Below are 13,926 nucleotides of genomic sequence, written 5' to 3'. Positions count from 1 at the left end.
ATACACATTGATTAATCATATGTGCCCACAAATAGATTTATTAGATTAAATCCAACAAGGTAAGATTAAAATTCTTTTTTCAAAGCAAACCAGTCTGTTATTGTAAAAATGAACCAAACCTCGATCGGTTCAATCAAGTTACTCGGTTTGGACCGCTGGACGTGGGTCCCGTAAAGACTATGGAAGGCAAAGACCCAGGGATCCAGCTCACCGACCTTGATTAAAATACGAGTAACTGATGTATGTAAAAATAGAATTTTTTGCAATTGAAAGGAAAGCGAGGCCTCTCTTCGTGAGGGGCGAGATAATAAATATTAGTTGGCCCAGGGTTTAAGACGCAAAAGGTTAACCGACGCCGGCCGGAGTTTTCTTTAAAAGAGAACGCGGAAGAGACGGAGAGAGAGAGAGCACGAATCTTGGGGTCGATTGGACGGTGCTCATCCTCGTGATCGAGGTGCGTTTTTCTTTTTTCCTTCGACTTTGCTCTGGATCTTAGGTTTCTTGCTTCTCGAAGCTTTTGATTTTTCCCCCAGTTTTTTTGATGTATTTTTGTAAGTTTTTTATTTTATTAAGCTTTGATCTTCAATTTGTGCATTGACATCTGATTTCTGTTTTTTTAATTAAAAAAAAAATTAACCTAGTCTTCAGATCCGAATGCGGTTTCTCATTTGTTTATTGTTTCTTTTTCAGTTGAGATTTGTAAATTGCAGCTGTTATAAATTCATATTTTTTAGCCCTAATCCTTCACGCGTTGACTAAAAATTTTCAATTTTGTTTGCGGAATTAGCTTGTATTTTCTACAGGATTAATTTGATTTCTTCCTGATGTAAACTTTGTTATTTCTATGTACATAATCCTGATGTGTGATTAATGCATATTTACACTGTTTCTTGATTTGAAATTTGCCTACCTTATTTTCCCCCTTTTCTTGAAGATTTTCTGTAAAATTTTGAATTACACTTCCTGATGAGTAATTTAAATTGATTTTAGATTATATAGGTACTTTAATTACTGTTTTTCCTTTAAATTTCAGATATTCTGGAGTTAATTCTCCATTCAGCCATCTGGCAGTAGCCCTACAGGCTAAAAACCAAACCCTAAACGAAAGTAGTCCATGCATTAATTTGTCAGAATTGAAACCCACAAACATTAGGCATCAGCATGATTTGTTCTGTTAAATTGAGCTGAAAGAAACCCTAACAACAGAAGTAGAATCAGAAGGAAAAGAAAACAAAGAAGTGAGTAATGGCTAGAGAGGGGAGGAGAAGGGAGCGGCTCCGATGGAGCAAGCTCTATTCTTTCTCTTGTGTTCGTCCTTCGGTTCTCTCTGACTTAGAACCCCCTCAATCCCTCCAAGGACCCGGCTTTTCACGTACAGTCTACTGTAACCAACCCCGCATTCACCGAATAAAACCTCTCAAATACCCAACAAATTATATCTCCACTACAAAGTATAATATCATCACGTTCCTCCCCAAAGCCATTTTTGAACAATTCAGAAGAGTAGCCAATATCTACTTCCTTTTGGCTTCAATCCTCTCCCTTACTCCCGTTTCCCCCTTCTCTCCCGTTAGTATGATTGCGCCGTTGGCTTTTGTTGTTGGGCTTAGTATGGCTAAGGAGGCATTGGAAGATTGGCGGAGGTTTATGCAAGATATGAAGGTTAATATACGGAAGGTTAGTGTTCATAAGAGGGAGGGAAGATTTTGTTACAAACATTGGCAGAAGATTCGGGTAGGGGATATTGTGAAGGTGGAGAAGGATCAGTTTTTCCCTGCTGATTTGTTGCTCTTGTCATCAAGCTATGAAGATGGGATTTGTTATGTGGAGACTATGAATTTGGATGGTGAAACGAATTTGAAGGTTAAGAGGTCTTTGGAGGTGACTTTGCCTTTGGAAGATGATGAAGCTTTCAAAGATTTTTCGGCTACTATCCGGTGTGAAGATCCGAATCCTAACCTTTACACATTTGTGGGGAATTTCGAATATGAGCGCCAGGTTTATGCACTTGATCCTAATCAGATCCTCCTCAGAGATTCAAAGCTTCGGAATACTACTTATATCTATGGAGTTGTTATTTTTACTGGTCATGACACCAAAGTGATGCAAAACGCAACAGAGTCTCCTTCTAAAAGAAGCACAATTGAAAAAAAGATGGACAAGATCATATACATCCTGTTTACAATTCTTGTGTTGATCTCAGTGATGAGCTCAATTGGTTTTGCTGTGAAGACAAAATATTTTATGCCAGAATGGTGGTACATGCAACCAGAGAGTTCAGACAGGTTCTATAACCCATCATCGGCTGGCCTATCAGGCATTTATCATCTAGTGACGGCTCTTATCATGTATGGATACCTAATTCCTGTTTCACTTTATGTGTCTATTGAAGTAGTCAAAGTTTTACAAGCCATGTTCATCAATCATGATTTACAAATGTATGATGAGGAGTCAGGGAATCCTGCACAAGCCCGGACCTCAAATTTGAATGAGGAGCTTGGGCAGGTGGATACAATTTTATCAGATAAAACTGGAACTTTGACTTGTAATCAGATGGATTTCTTGAAGTGTTCCATTGCTGGGGTTTCCTATGGTGTGGGTTCTAGTGAAGTGGAGCTTGCTGCAGCAAAGCAGATGGCTTCAGAAGCTTCCAATGCGCAGCATCGCAACAGCAGAGAATTGTGGGGGGATACTGAAGGTACTCCCCAAGCATCAGAAATTGAACTGGAAAGTGATTTTGTTGTTTCAGAAAAAACGGAGAAGCCAGCAATCAAAGGGTTCAGCTTTGAGGATGACCGTCTCATGCATGGTAATTGGACAAAAGAGCCAAATGCTGGCACCATTATTTTGTTCTTCAGGATTCTTGCACTCTGCCACACAGCAATCCCTGAGCCAAACGAGGAAACAGGCAACTTTAACTATGAAGCAGAGTCACCAGATGAAGGGGCTTTTCTTGTCGCAGCGCGTGAATTTGGGTTTGAATTCTGTAAGAGGACTCAGTCTAGTGTCTTCATCCGAGAAAGGATCCCTCCTTCTGCTGACCCTGTTGAAAGGTTGGTATTGAATCATGATGGCATTATTTGATTATTCATAACGGCTTTTCTGAAATTTTGTATATTAATGGTTGATCCTTTTTCATAGGGAGTTCAAGATTCTCAATTTACTAGAATTCAGCAGCAAAAGGAAGAGAATGTCAGTAGTTGTGCGAGATGAAACTGGGCAGATTTTTCTTCTATGCAAAGGTGCCGATAGGTATGATCTTTTGTTCCCATGGTAGTTGTACTATGATCTTGATTTTCTTAGGTCATCTAATATTTTGATATATGACCCCATTGCCTGTTTTAAAGTGTTTTCTGTTTGTTTCTTACCCAGTATTATATTAGAAAGACTTTCAAAAAATGGAAGAAACTATGAGGCTGATACAACTAGGCACCTAAATGAATATGGGGAAGCAGGACTGCGGACACTGGCACTAGCATACAAGAAGCTCGAAGAGCCTGAGTATTCAGCTTGGAACACTGAGTTCCTTAAAGCAAAGACTACCATAGGCCCTGATAGAGAAGCACGACTTGAACGAGTTGCTGATATGATTGAGAAGGATTTAGTTCTTGTTGGTGCAACAGCAGTTGAGGATAAATTACAGAAAGGAGTAAGCATCAGCACTAAGTTTTTTACTTTCTGAAATGATGGTTTTAAGTTTACTGACATTATTTTTTACTGTAACAGGTTCCTCAGTGCATTGATAAGTTAGCACAAGCTGGTTTAAAAATCTGGGTTTTAACCGGTGATAAAATGGAAACCGCGATAAATATAGGGTATGCCTGTTTTTCTTTTCTTGCTTATTTTATTTCATTATAATGGGAATGCTTTTAACTGCCCAGTTCGGTGCTGAATACTTAGACAAGAGTCTGTTTCTTTGTGTAGATTTGCTTGCAGTTTACTTAGACAAGGCATGAGACAAATATGTTTGTCCGCATTAAACACTGATCGGATAGCAGAAGATGCCAAGCAGGTAAACTTTTCAGCTTTATATCCTCAGCTACTGTTGTATGGACTTGTCTTGCGAGGAAAACTAATATCATGGTAGGCTTTGTTTCCATTTGGTTAGGCTATAAGGGAGAATATGTTGATGCAAATCACAAATGCTTCTCAAATGATCAAGCTCGAAAAGGATCCTCATGCTGCTTTTGCTTTAATTATTGATGGCAAAGCTTTAGCATATGCTTTGGAGGATGATATGGCTCGTCAGTTCTTGAATTTAGCAGTGGATTGTGCTTCTGTGATATGCTGCCGGGTCTCTCCAAAGCAGAAAGCACTGGTTAGTATCCGTTGCCTTCTGTTAGTCTATTTACTCAGCAAAAAGATTACTTTTCTGCAGATCCTCTTAAAACCGTACTGCAATTCTCTTGCTTTTAGGTCACTAGGCTAGTAAAAGAAGGAACTGGGAAAACTACATTAGCAATTGGTGATGGGGCTAATGATGTCGGTATGATTCAGGAGGCTGATATAGGTGTCGGTATCAGTGGTGTGGAAGGAATGCAGGTTGGTAACCAAAACACTGAATCTCTAAATATTTGTAATACCCTTCTAAATTTAATAGCTAGGAAAATCTTGAATCACGATTCTGGAATAAATATGACACTGTTAAGAAATTAAATTTTCAAATACCTACCATGTGTACTGATTTCCATTTCTCTGTAGGCTGTAATGGCTAGTGACTTCTCTATAGCACAGTTTCGGTTTCTAGAGCGGCTTCTTATTGTTCATGGACATTGGTGCTATAAGAGGATCGCCCAGATGGTAAGAGCTGAATCATACTCCCATCTATGGTTTAATCCACTTAATTCAAACATTTAGTTATGTGATTCTTACGTCTGGATTTTATCAAACAACTCTCAGGTCTGCTATTTCTTCTACAAGAATATAGCCTTTGGCCTCACAATATTCTATTTTGAGGCATATACAAGTTTTCTGCTATTTCTTCTACAAGAATATAGCCTTTGGCCTCACAATATTCTATTTTGAGGCATATACAAGTTTTTCTGGTCAATCTGTATATGACGACTGGATATTCTATTTTGAGGCATATACAAGTTTTTCTGGTCAATCTGTATATGACGACTGGTACATGTTATTATTCAATGTTGTCCTCACCTCCTTGCCTGTTATATCGCTTGGAGTCTTTGAGCAAGATGTTTCTTCAGAGGTCTGCTTGCAGGTATGTTCTCTCCTCGAAGAGCTTGTGTCTTTCATACATCCTCAGAACAGTTTTTCATGCATTGTTTTATCTCCTTTTGGACTATAAAGAATATTCTGTTCTTTACAATGGGCTTTTGTTACAGTTATCATCACTTTCCGTTGGATTTATAGTTTATCAGGGGACTAGTTGGATGATTAAATCAAGTTTAGGAATCTGACAAGATAAAATTTCTCAAAACTCCAAACTTTCTGAGTTTTCTGTGTTTTTTTTGGTTGGATGGAAAGTTGGATGCAAAGTTGGATGCAAAGTTGAATTTAGGGACCACTTTTCATCTCTTAAAATTCTCTAGAGGGAGTACTACTGACATGGGATTGTGTTGATGTGGCTGCAAATCCCAATTATTTTCCCAGACACTCTCTCAAAATAAAGGGAAAAAGGGTTAATTGTGGATTAGACCCCCTGTATTATTGTTGAATTGAGCTCTGTACCCTCTGGTTCTATTATTGCAGAATTCTTGCAGATAGACCCCCTGAGTGAAAATCTATTGTCGTAGATAGGCCCCATGAAATTGGTCAAAAAAAAATAAAAAATAAAAAAACACTAGGGTGGTCGATCTGGGACAATAGAACTAGAGATGTAGTGAGTTCAATTTGGCGATAGTACGGGGGTCTATTTGCAATTAATTCAAAGAAGTATAAGAGGAATTTTGGTCCGACAAACTCCTCAATGTGGGATAGGTTTTCAATGGAATCTTGAGAATTCCCTGGGAACAAACAGTAACAGTTCTGAAATAGAATAGAAACAAGATGAAACACTTGCTGGCGTCAGTTAATCTTTGAGCTTTGAAGTAATGACATATTTCCTTCTCAAAACTCCTGCAGTTCCCAGCCTTATACCAACAAGGCCCCAAAAACCTATTCTTCGACTGGTACAGGATCTTCGGCTGGATGGCAAATGGCCTCTACTCCTCCCTCATTATCTTCTTCCTCACCATCAACATTTTCTACGATCAAGCCTTCCGGAAACAAGGTCAGATTGCTGACATGGCCACAGTGGGGACCACCATGTTCACATGCATAATATGCGCAGTTAATGTCCAAATCGCCCTCATCATGAGCCACTTCACTTGGATCCAACATCTCTTTGTTTGGGGGAGCATTTCTACGTGGTATCTCTTCCTCTTAGCCTATGGACTCTCATCGCCACATACATCTGGAAATGCTTATCAAATACTTGTCGAAGTTTTAGCTCCGGCTCCAATTTATTGGATTGTTACGATTTTGGTGACTGCTTCGTGCAATATTCCGTATCTTGCACATATTTCATATCAGAGAATACGAAATCCCATGGATCATCATGTGATTCAAGAGATTAAGTATTGTAGGAAGGATGTTGAGGATCAACCTATGTGGAAGAGGGAGAGCTCTAAAGCGAGGCAGGAGACTAAAATTGGGTTTTCTGCGAGGGTTGATGAGAAAATTAGACAGTTGAAAGGGAGGTTGCATAAGAAAGTTTCTTCATTGACGGTTCAAACTGTATAATGATGTATTTTCTTGCTTGTGATTTTTTTATTTTTTAATATATATATATATATATTCTCCTTTAACTAGGTTGTTTACCTATTCATTAGTTTTTCCTTTTCCCCCTCTTCCAAGGGGGATAGTTCAGTATTCCCCAGTGTAGAAACTAGAAATTTTTCTGTACATTATTTACAACTATCATGAGTGTAAATTAGCTGAGTTTGTCCATGTACATATATCTTATGTTGATGACTTTGGCTTCTGAAATCTGAGTTCATGCTGTTGAATCTTTAGGTTTTATTTGTCAGTCATTGGTCCTTTGATTACATTTCAGCACAAAAATTGAATGGACTTGTAATTGAGTTGTGCAAATTTCGGTAATCTCTTTGGCAAGGATTCATTGAAATATAGAAACCAGATTTGTCAACGACTTTGGCTTCTGAAATTTGAGTTCAGGCTGTTGAAGTTTGAGGTTTTAATTGTCAATATTTAGTCTCCTTGATTAGATTACATCGTAAAAATTGAATGCCTCGTGGTAATTGAATTGCTTGGATTTTTGGTACTCTGCCAAGGATTCATTAAAATATGAAAGTAGAAATTTTCTGTACAGTGTTTACAGCTGTTGTAAGTGTAAAATTAGCTTTGACACGTACACGTATATATGCTTTGTTTGTTGACTCTTAGGGCTTGTTTGGTTCGTTCTAGATATAGAAAAGTGCAATTCTATGTAAAGAAACTTAACTTTTGAGTTTTCCAAATTTTTTCAAGAAATAGATTGTTTTAGTTTGGTTCACATGTAAAATATGGTGGGAAAGCAATGTATTTACTTTTCTTGTGTTTGGTTTGCATGGAAAAAAGGGAAAACTTTTGTTGATTTGATATTTTCCACATTTCTTGTGTTTGGTTGGGTTTGAAGTGGGTAGGAAAAAGTATTTATGGTCACCATGGTAAGATTACCCCCCACTATCGACAAATTTATTTGTGCTTGTTGTGGGAGGTAATCTTAATCATATAAGGGCCTATTTGGTTCGTTTCCTTCATTTTTCAAAACCTATTTTCCTTCACTTTTTTGTGTTTCCTTCACTTTCATTGGCCGAAAACACACTTGGCAAGCACACAATTGATGGGGTAAAATGCATTCACAAAGTTCTGCAACAAGGCCAACAAAGAACTGTCACATAATCCTGCTGATGGGGTAAAATGCATTGGTATAAAGCTTGGTATATTTTTCAATATATGTCAAAAATAGTTCGTAATTGTCCGGGTCGATGCCATAGGGTGAGTGCTGCAAACCAAGTATGTATCGGTTAAAAGGAAGATGAGTTGAAATTAAAAGGGAGAATTAGAACTAACATTGTATAAATTAGAACTCACGTAACATAAATTAGAACTCACATGGCATAAATTAGAACTAACATGAGATGCGATAGAACTAACATGATATAAATTACAACAAACATGGTTCAAATTAGAACTCACGTGGCATAAATTAGAACTCACATGATATAAATTAGAACTAACATGAGCTGCGATAGAACTAACATGACATAAATTAGAACTAACATGGTACAAATTAGAACTAACCCAGCATAAATTAGAACTCACATGACATATATTAGAACTAACATGAGTCGCGATAGAACTAACATGATATAAATTAGAACTCACGTGACATAAATTAAAACTTACATGGCATAAATTAGAACTAACATAAGTTGCGATAGAACTAACATGATATAAATTAGGACTAACATGGTACAAATTAGAGCTCACGAGGCATACATTAGAACTCAAATGACATATATTAGAACTAACATGAGCCGCGATAGAATTAACATGACATAAATTAGGACTAACATGGTACAAATTAAAACTCACGAGGCATAAATTAGAACTAACATGGTATAAATTAGAACTCACGAGGCATAAACCATGCACACAATTGAAACAAAGGCCAAGCAATGACTGAAACCAAAGGCCAACCATAGCTGACCAAACAAAGGCCAAACAAGGACTGAAACCAAAGGCCAATCAAAGGACACAACTGAAACCAACTTCATAACCAACCCAGGAGCTGAAACCAAGGCCGAGAGCAAGGTTGAAACCATGCTAAAAATTGAAACGAAGGCCAATCAAGGACTAAAACCAAAATTGTAAAACCATAGCTGACCAACCAAAGGCCAAACAAGGACCGAAACCAAAGTCCAACCGAAGGACACAACTGAAACCAACATCATAACCAACCCAGGAGCTGAAACCATGCACACAATTGAAACAAAGGCCAAGCAACAAACCATGCATACATTTCCAACCATGCAAACATTCCCTAGATTCCAAATTAGGGCAGAAAGATCCATGTCGCAAATACAAACTGCTAGCAAACCATGTAGACATTTCCAACCCAAATGTCTCAGTTAAGAAAGCTCAACACTTAAGAAATTCAGAACTTGGATCTCAGTTAAGAAAAGCTCAGTTAAGAAAAGCTCAACACTTAAGAAATGTGCTCATAGAAGGCCATTTTTTCATTATTTGCCTCGTCATGCAATTTATAATAGCAATGTTGGCTGCAATATATTGCCTCACTAATATATTGCTGCTATAAACTTTGGCTGTAAATCTTAAAAATGGCCCATCATCATAAAACAAAATATGCATACATGTTTCACTTTAATTCCATCAAACTAGAAATATGTAGGTTACTCTAAATTCACTAGCTTGTAGAGATAATGAGGAGGAATGCTTTATTGCGAGACTCAAGACATGTTAGTGGAGGAGCAACTTGCTATGACTTTGAGATGGAGAATTAGAACTAATATGGTATAAATTAGAACTCATGTGACACAAGTTAGAACTCGCATGACATAAATTAGAACTAACATAAGATGCGATAGAGCTAACATGATATAAATTACAACAAACATGGTTCAAATTAGAACTCACGTGGCATAAATTAGAACTCATATGACATAAATTAGAACTAACATGAGTTGCGATAGAACTAACATGGCATAAATTAAGACTAACATGGTACAAATTAGAACTAATGAGGCATAAATTAGAACTCACATGACATATATTAGAACTAACATGAGCCGTGATAGAACTAACATGGCATAAATTAGGACCAATATGGTATAAATTAGAACTCACGAGGCATACATTAGAACTCACATGGTATATATTAGAACTAACATGAGCCGCGATAGAACTAACATGACATAAATTAGGACTAACATGGTACAAATTAGAACTCCCGAGGCATACATTAGAACTCATATGACATATATTAGAACTAACATGAGCTGCAATAGAACTAACATGGCATAAATTAGGACTAACATGGTACAAATTAGAACTCACGAGGCATAAAAACTGAGCACCAACCAGCCCAAAAACTATTCATATGTACACAAAAACTGAGCACAGACAGTGCACAAAGCCAGCACAAACAGCCAGCACAAATAGCCACAATCTGAAAACTGAAAACCAGTACAAACAACCAGCCTGAACAATTTGTGCACACAAGATTTATGGACATGAACTCAAACTGAAAACTAGCACAAACAGCCACAAAGCCAGCACAAATTGAAAACCTGAACAATGTGTGCTCATCATCATCACAAACAGCCATAAAGCCAGTACAAACACAAAACTAAAAACCCACCAGCCATCCATGAACACCAACCATCCACAAAGCCACAAACCCAAATAGCACACAAAAACCCAACCAGCCAATGAACCAAGAAACACCCACCAGCCATCCATGAACACCAACCAACCAACTAACCAATCAACCAACACCAACCAACAATCCCGAGCACATGTAATCAACATCAAATTTTGGCAAAGATTAGAGGACAATATGCAAAGAAACACAAATCAACCAACCAACAACACTAACCAACCAACCAATCAACCACATCAACTATCGCCATCAAGTAATCAGATGTTGGCTATTGATTATTTCTTAGGGCTCAGAATTTGGTCAATATCATCATTATTAGCCATCCAGTACAATAGCAATAGCTATTGCAGGTTACTAACCTCAGAAATTTTGACAATCATCATAGCCTAAAAGTAAAAAAGTCACCAAATTAAACTCGGGGCAAGACAACCGAATACCTTAATCACCCACAGCAATAGCCATCCAATACAATGCGTGTACCTTGTAGGTTACTTGCCTCTCAGATAATTTTATCAGTTGTCATGATCGTATGGTGACTTATAAAGTTTCTGCAGTCACAATTTCATTGTAAAAGTTAGTATTCTGCAACATTCACATCATGCAAGGTAAATATTATAATATGGAGGCATATAAATACTTACTATATATTACAATAATATGTTCCGTCATTGTAATGTTCCACAAACACAAAAATAACATTCCTACGAGTAGTTGCCTAAATTAAACAATAATATTCTTTCACCAAAAGTGGATTTCATAAGTATGTTAGAAGTGAGAATTACAAAATACCACGTACACACATATTCTATTGGACTTCAACCCTCTTTGTTGAGAAAGGCATCAATTATTTCTTTTTGACCAACCAGAGATATACCCATAAATAGTCTTGATTCATGCTCATTCAAAAAGAGGTGACGGTAGTATGTATCTAGCTTAGCATTACTGAAGTTTTGTAAATGAGCATATAGGACCATGGATAACTTCTCGGTCCAATGCATATTTACACATTTCATGCTAGCGCTGAATACATCTATCTTATCCACCATTTTTAGTATGAGCTCATTATCTAGGTTGGTCCTACGAGCCTTACCCTTACCAACACATGCATTTGCCTTAGAACTTGACATCACGGGTGCTTTCCTTAGGCGGAGGAGTGTCCTCGTTATCTAAAATGTGTACTTGAGGAGATTGTGAGGCAGACAAAGGAGAGTCAGCATCGTCTCCAAGATTTATGGACTCGCTACGACTAAACTTTTTCCAAGCATCACTAGCAAATTTCCCTCTAGCTTGATCATCCCCGATGATAAGGGCAAGATCATCATAATGCCTCAATAATTTATTGACATATTGTCTAAGCTTAGCATTCTTAAAGCTCTTGTCTTGAAAAGTATAGTTGAATTAATTCAATGAAAATATGAAAATAAGATAAGTAGTGAAGGATTATGCAAAAATAGTTTAATTACTTCAATCCACCTATCCAAACATTCAGGATCCATGATGACAGTCTTGGTGCTATCATCCCAACTGGCACCACTAAGGTTACGATAAGTTTCCATATCACATAATCTTGTACGTAAAGTTTTGATGCGGTTCATGACATTTTCCCACTTAAATGCTGTGTTAAACTTCTCATTAATATGTTGGGAAGCCATATGAAAATCGGTTCTCTTAAAGCTTTTGTCAGGTTTGTAACCCTTTCTCACCAAGTCGGCAAGAAATGGAATGAGCTCATCATCGTAACGGAAATCCCAAAACATATGTTTGTTACCTTGAGGACCGCCAGTCTCACTATTTTTTTTGTTGAGGTGTTTTTCCTCTTCTTCTTTGGATTTGGTGATGTTTCTTCCCCTTCTTCTATGAGCACCTGTTTGGAACCTGATTCGGGAGTTGAGTCATAACCACTAGTGGAAGAAAGTTACACCCCACTAATATTAGGACTATGGAATTATGTAGGCAAAGTAGGAGAACTTAGCATGCTCGTATATGACCCAAATTGAGGGTGCATCGGGAAGTAACTGTCATCATGGAATGACATGTTGGGAAATGCATGAGGTGGTTGTCCAAAGTATAACTGCTAAAAAGGAAAATAAACACTATTGCCTTGATGCAATGACTGAGGGGGTTGAGAGGGCGAAGGCTGAGATGGCGCTACACCCTTGCCTTTATGATTATCTTTCCCAGTTAATGATGTATTATCAGTCATCACTAATTAAATAGTGAGAATTAGATATTATATAATTTGTGAAATAAGAACAACTTGAGTACATGAAAGATATTGCAAAACAAAATATAATAACATGAATACATGAATGAAAAGCAAATATCTGAATTAAGTCGCAGTAGTTACACCATGATTATACTTATTACAATCCACCCACATCGCCCAAGCAATGTCATCTCTAAGAGTCTTTCACTCATTTCTTGATTCAGTTTGATCTCTTTGGGTTTGAGTCTGAGCAATGAAAGAAGAATGTCTTAGATTGAATAATTCCCTTCTATTCTTAGGTGTTTTACCTGAATATTCTTTCAAATGATATCGAACACCACGATATATATGGAGATATGAAACCTGGCATGGTGGGATACCCAACATCACAAAGATAGTATTTACCTACAATTTTATTAAAAAAATTTGTTAAAGAAGTCAAGTTTGCATATTAAATTTAAAATATTATAAGTTAAATATTTATATAACCATCATAGACTTTCAATCCATGTGACTGTGGTCTAGATAATGTATCCTGGAGAATCCTAAAATCATTTGTAGACTCCTCCCAACTTGCTAAGACATAAGTGAACAGTTTGTTTGGGGTGCAAGCTGCAAGCACGTTCTGTGTAACACCTTTACGGCCTTGTAACCGTGCAACAAGATTAATCGGAAGCATTGCATCAACATGAGTCCCATCTATCATACCAATGAAATCCTATAATACTTGTATCATATTACTAAGTTATCATTTATTTTTATTGATTATACATGTAACTGTGGTTAAAATATAGATATACCTTGAAATAATGATAGTATAGCTGGTTGTTAACGATCTCTTGGGGAGTATCATTAGTGGCTTGTCTCATGTAGCGTCCACGTAGGTAAATAATTGCTTGTAAAACCTTATTGAAATATCTACTAACTGTCTCCCCTGGTCTTATAAAATGAAATCTCACAATGCGATTTTTAGATTTATGACCCAAAATGTTCAGTGTCATGAGAAGTTGTTCTTCCACTATTATATTCCTTGAGTCTTTTAGAAGCCTATTGTTTCTCATTATACTTGCTAGTTTAATGTAGAACCCCGTAAATTTTATAATGAATATATTGAATTTCTAATGATAAATAATTCCTTGTGAATATTAATCATATATATATATATATATATATATATATATATATATATATTGCTAGTTTAATGTAGAACCCCGTAAATTTTATAATGAATATATTGAATTTCTAATGATAAATAATTCCTTGTGAATATTAATCATATATATATATATATATATATATATATATATATATATAT

General features: G+C 36.8%; 1 protein-coding gene across 1 annotated transcript; it reads left to right on the top strand.

The window, feature by feature from the left end:
- Nucleotides 262–6,790, top strand: LOC109828270 (probable phospholipid-transporting ATPase 4). The gene is made up of 12 exons (XM_020395302.1): nucleotides 262–454; nucleotides 1,034–3,053; nucleotides 3,142–3,252; nucleotides 3,373–3,649; nucleotides 3,727–3,815; nucleotides 3,925–4,012; nucleotides 4,109–4,318; nucleotides 4,417–4,542; nucleotides 4,702–4,800; nucleotides 4,900–4,956; nucleotides 5,084–5,218; nucleotides 6,082–6,790. Exons 2-12 carry the CDS (start codon nucleotides 1,246–1,248, stop codon nucleotides 6,739–6,741), a joined length of 3,660 nt encoding a protein of 1,219 aa, XP_020250891.1. The 5' UTR covers nucleotides 262–454; nucleotides 1,034–1,245; the 3' UTR covers nucleotides 6,742–6,790.

This window comes from Asparagus officinalis, chromosome 1 (assembly GCF_001876935.1).
Source record: "Asparagus officinalis chromosome 1, Aspof.V1, whole genome shotgun sequence".
Lineage (NCBI taxonomy): Eukaryota > Viridiplantae > Streptophyta > Magnoliopsida > Asparagales > Asparagaceae > Asparagus > Asparagus officinalis.
The sequence above is the reverse complement of the archived record's forward strand: the minus strand, read 5'-3'. Positions and strand labels throughout refer to the sequence as shown.

Excerpts from the sequence above, each read along its gene's own strand:
- LOC109828270 (XM_020395302.1), top strand. The coding sequence starts at position 1,246 with ATGGCTAGAGAGGGGAGGAGAAGGGAGCGGCTCCGATGGAGCAAGCTC. Across the intron at positions 3,253-3,372 it reads CTATGCAAAGGTGCCGATAG|TATTATATTAGAAAGACTTT; the intron begins GTATGATCTTTT and ends TTTCTTACCCAG. Across the intron at positions 4,319-4,416 it reads CTCCAAAGCAGAAAGCACTG|GTCACTAGGCTAGTAAAAGA; the intron begins GTTAGTATCCGT and ends TCTTGCTTTTAG.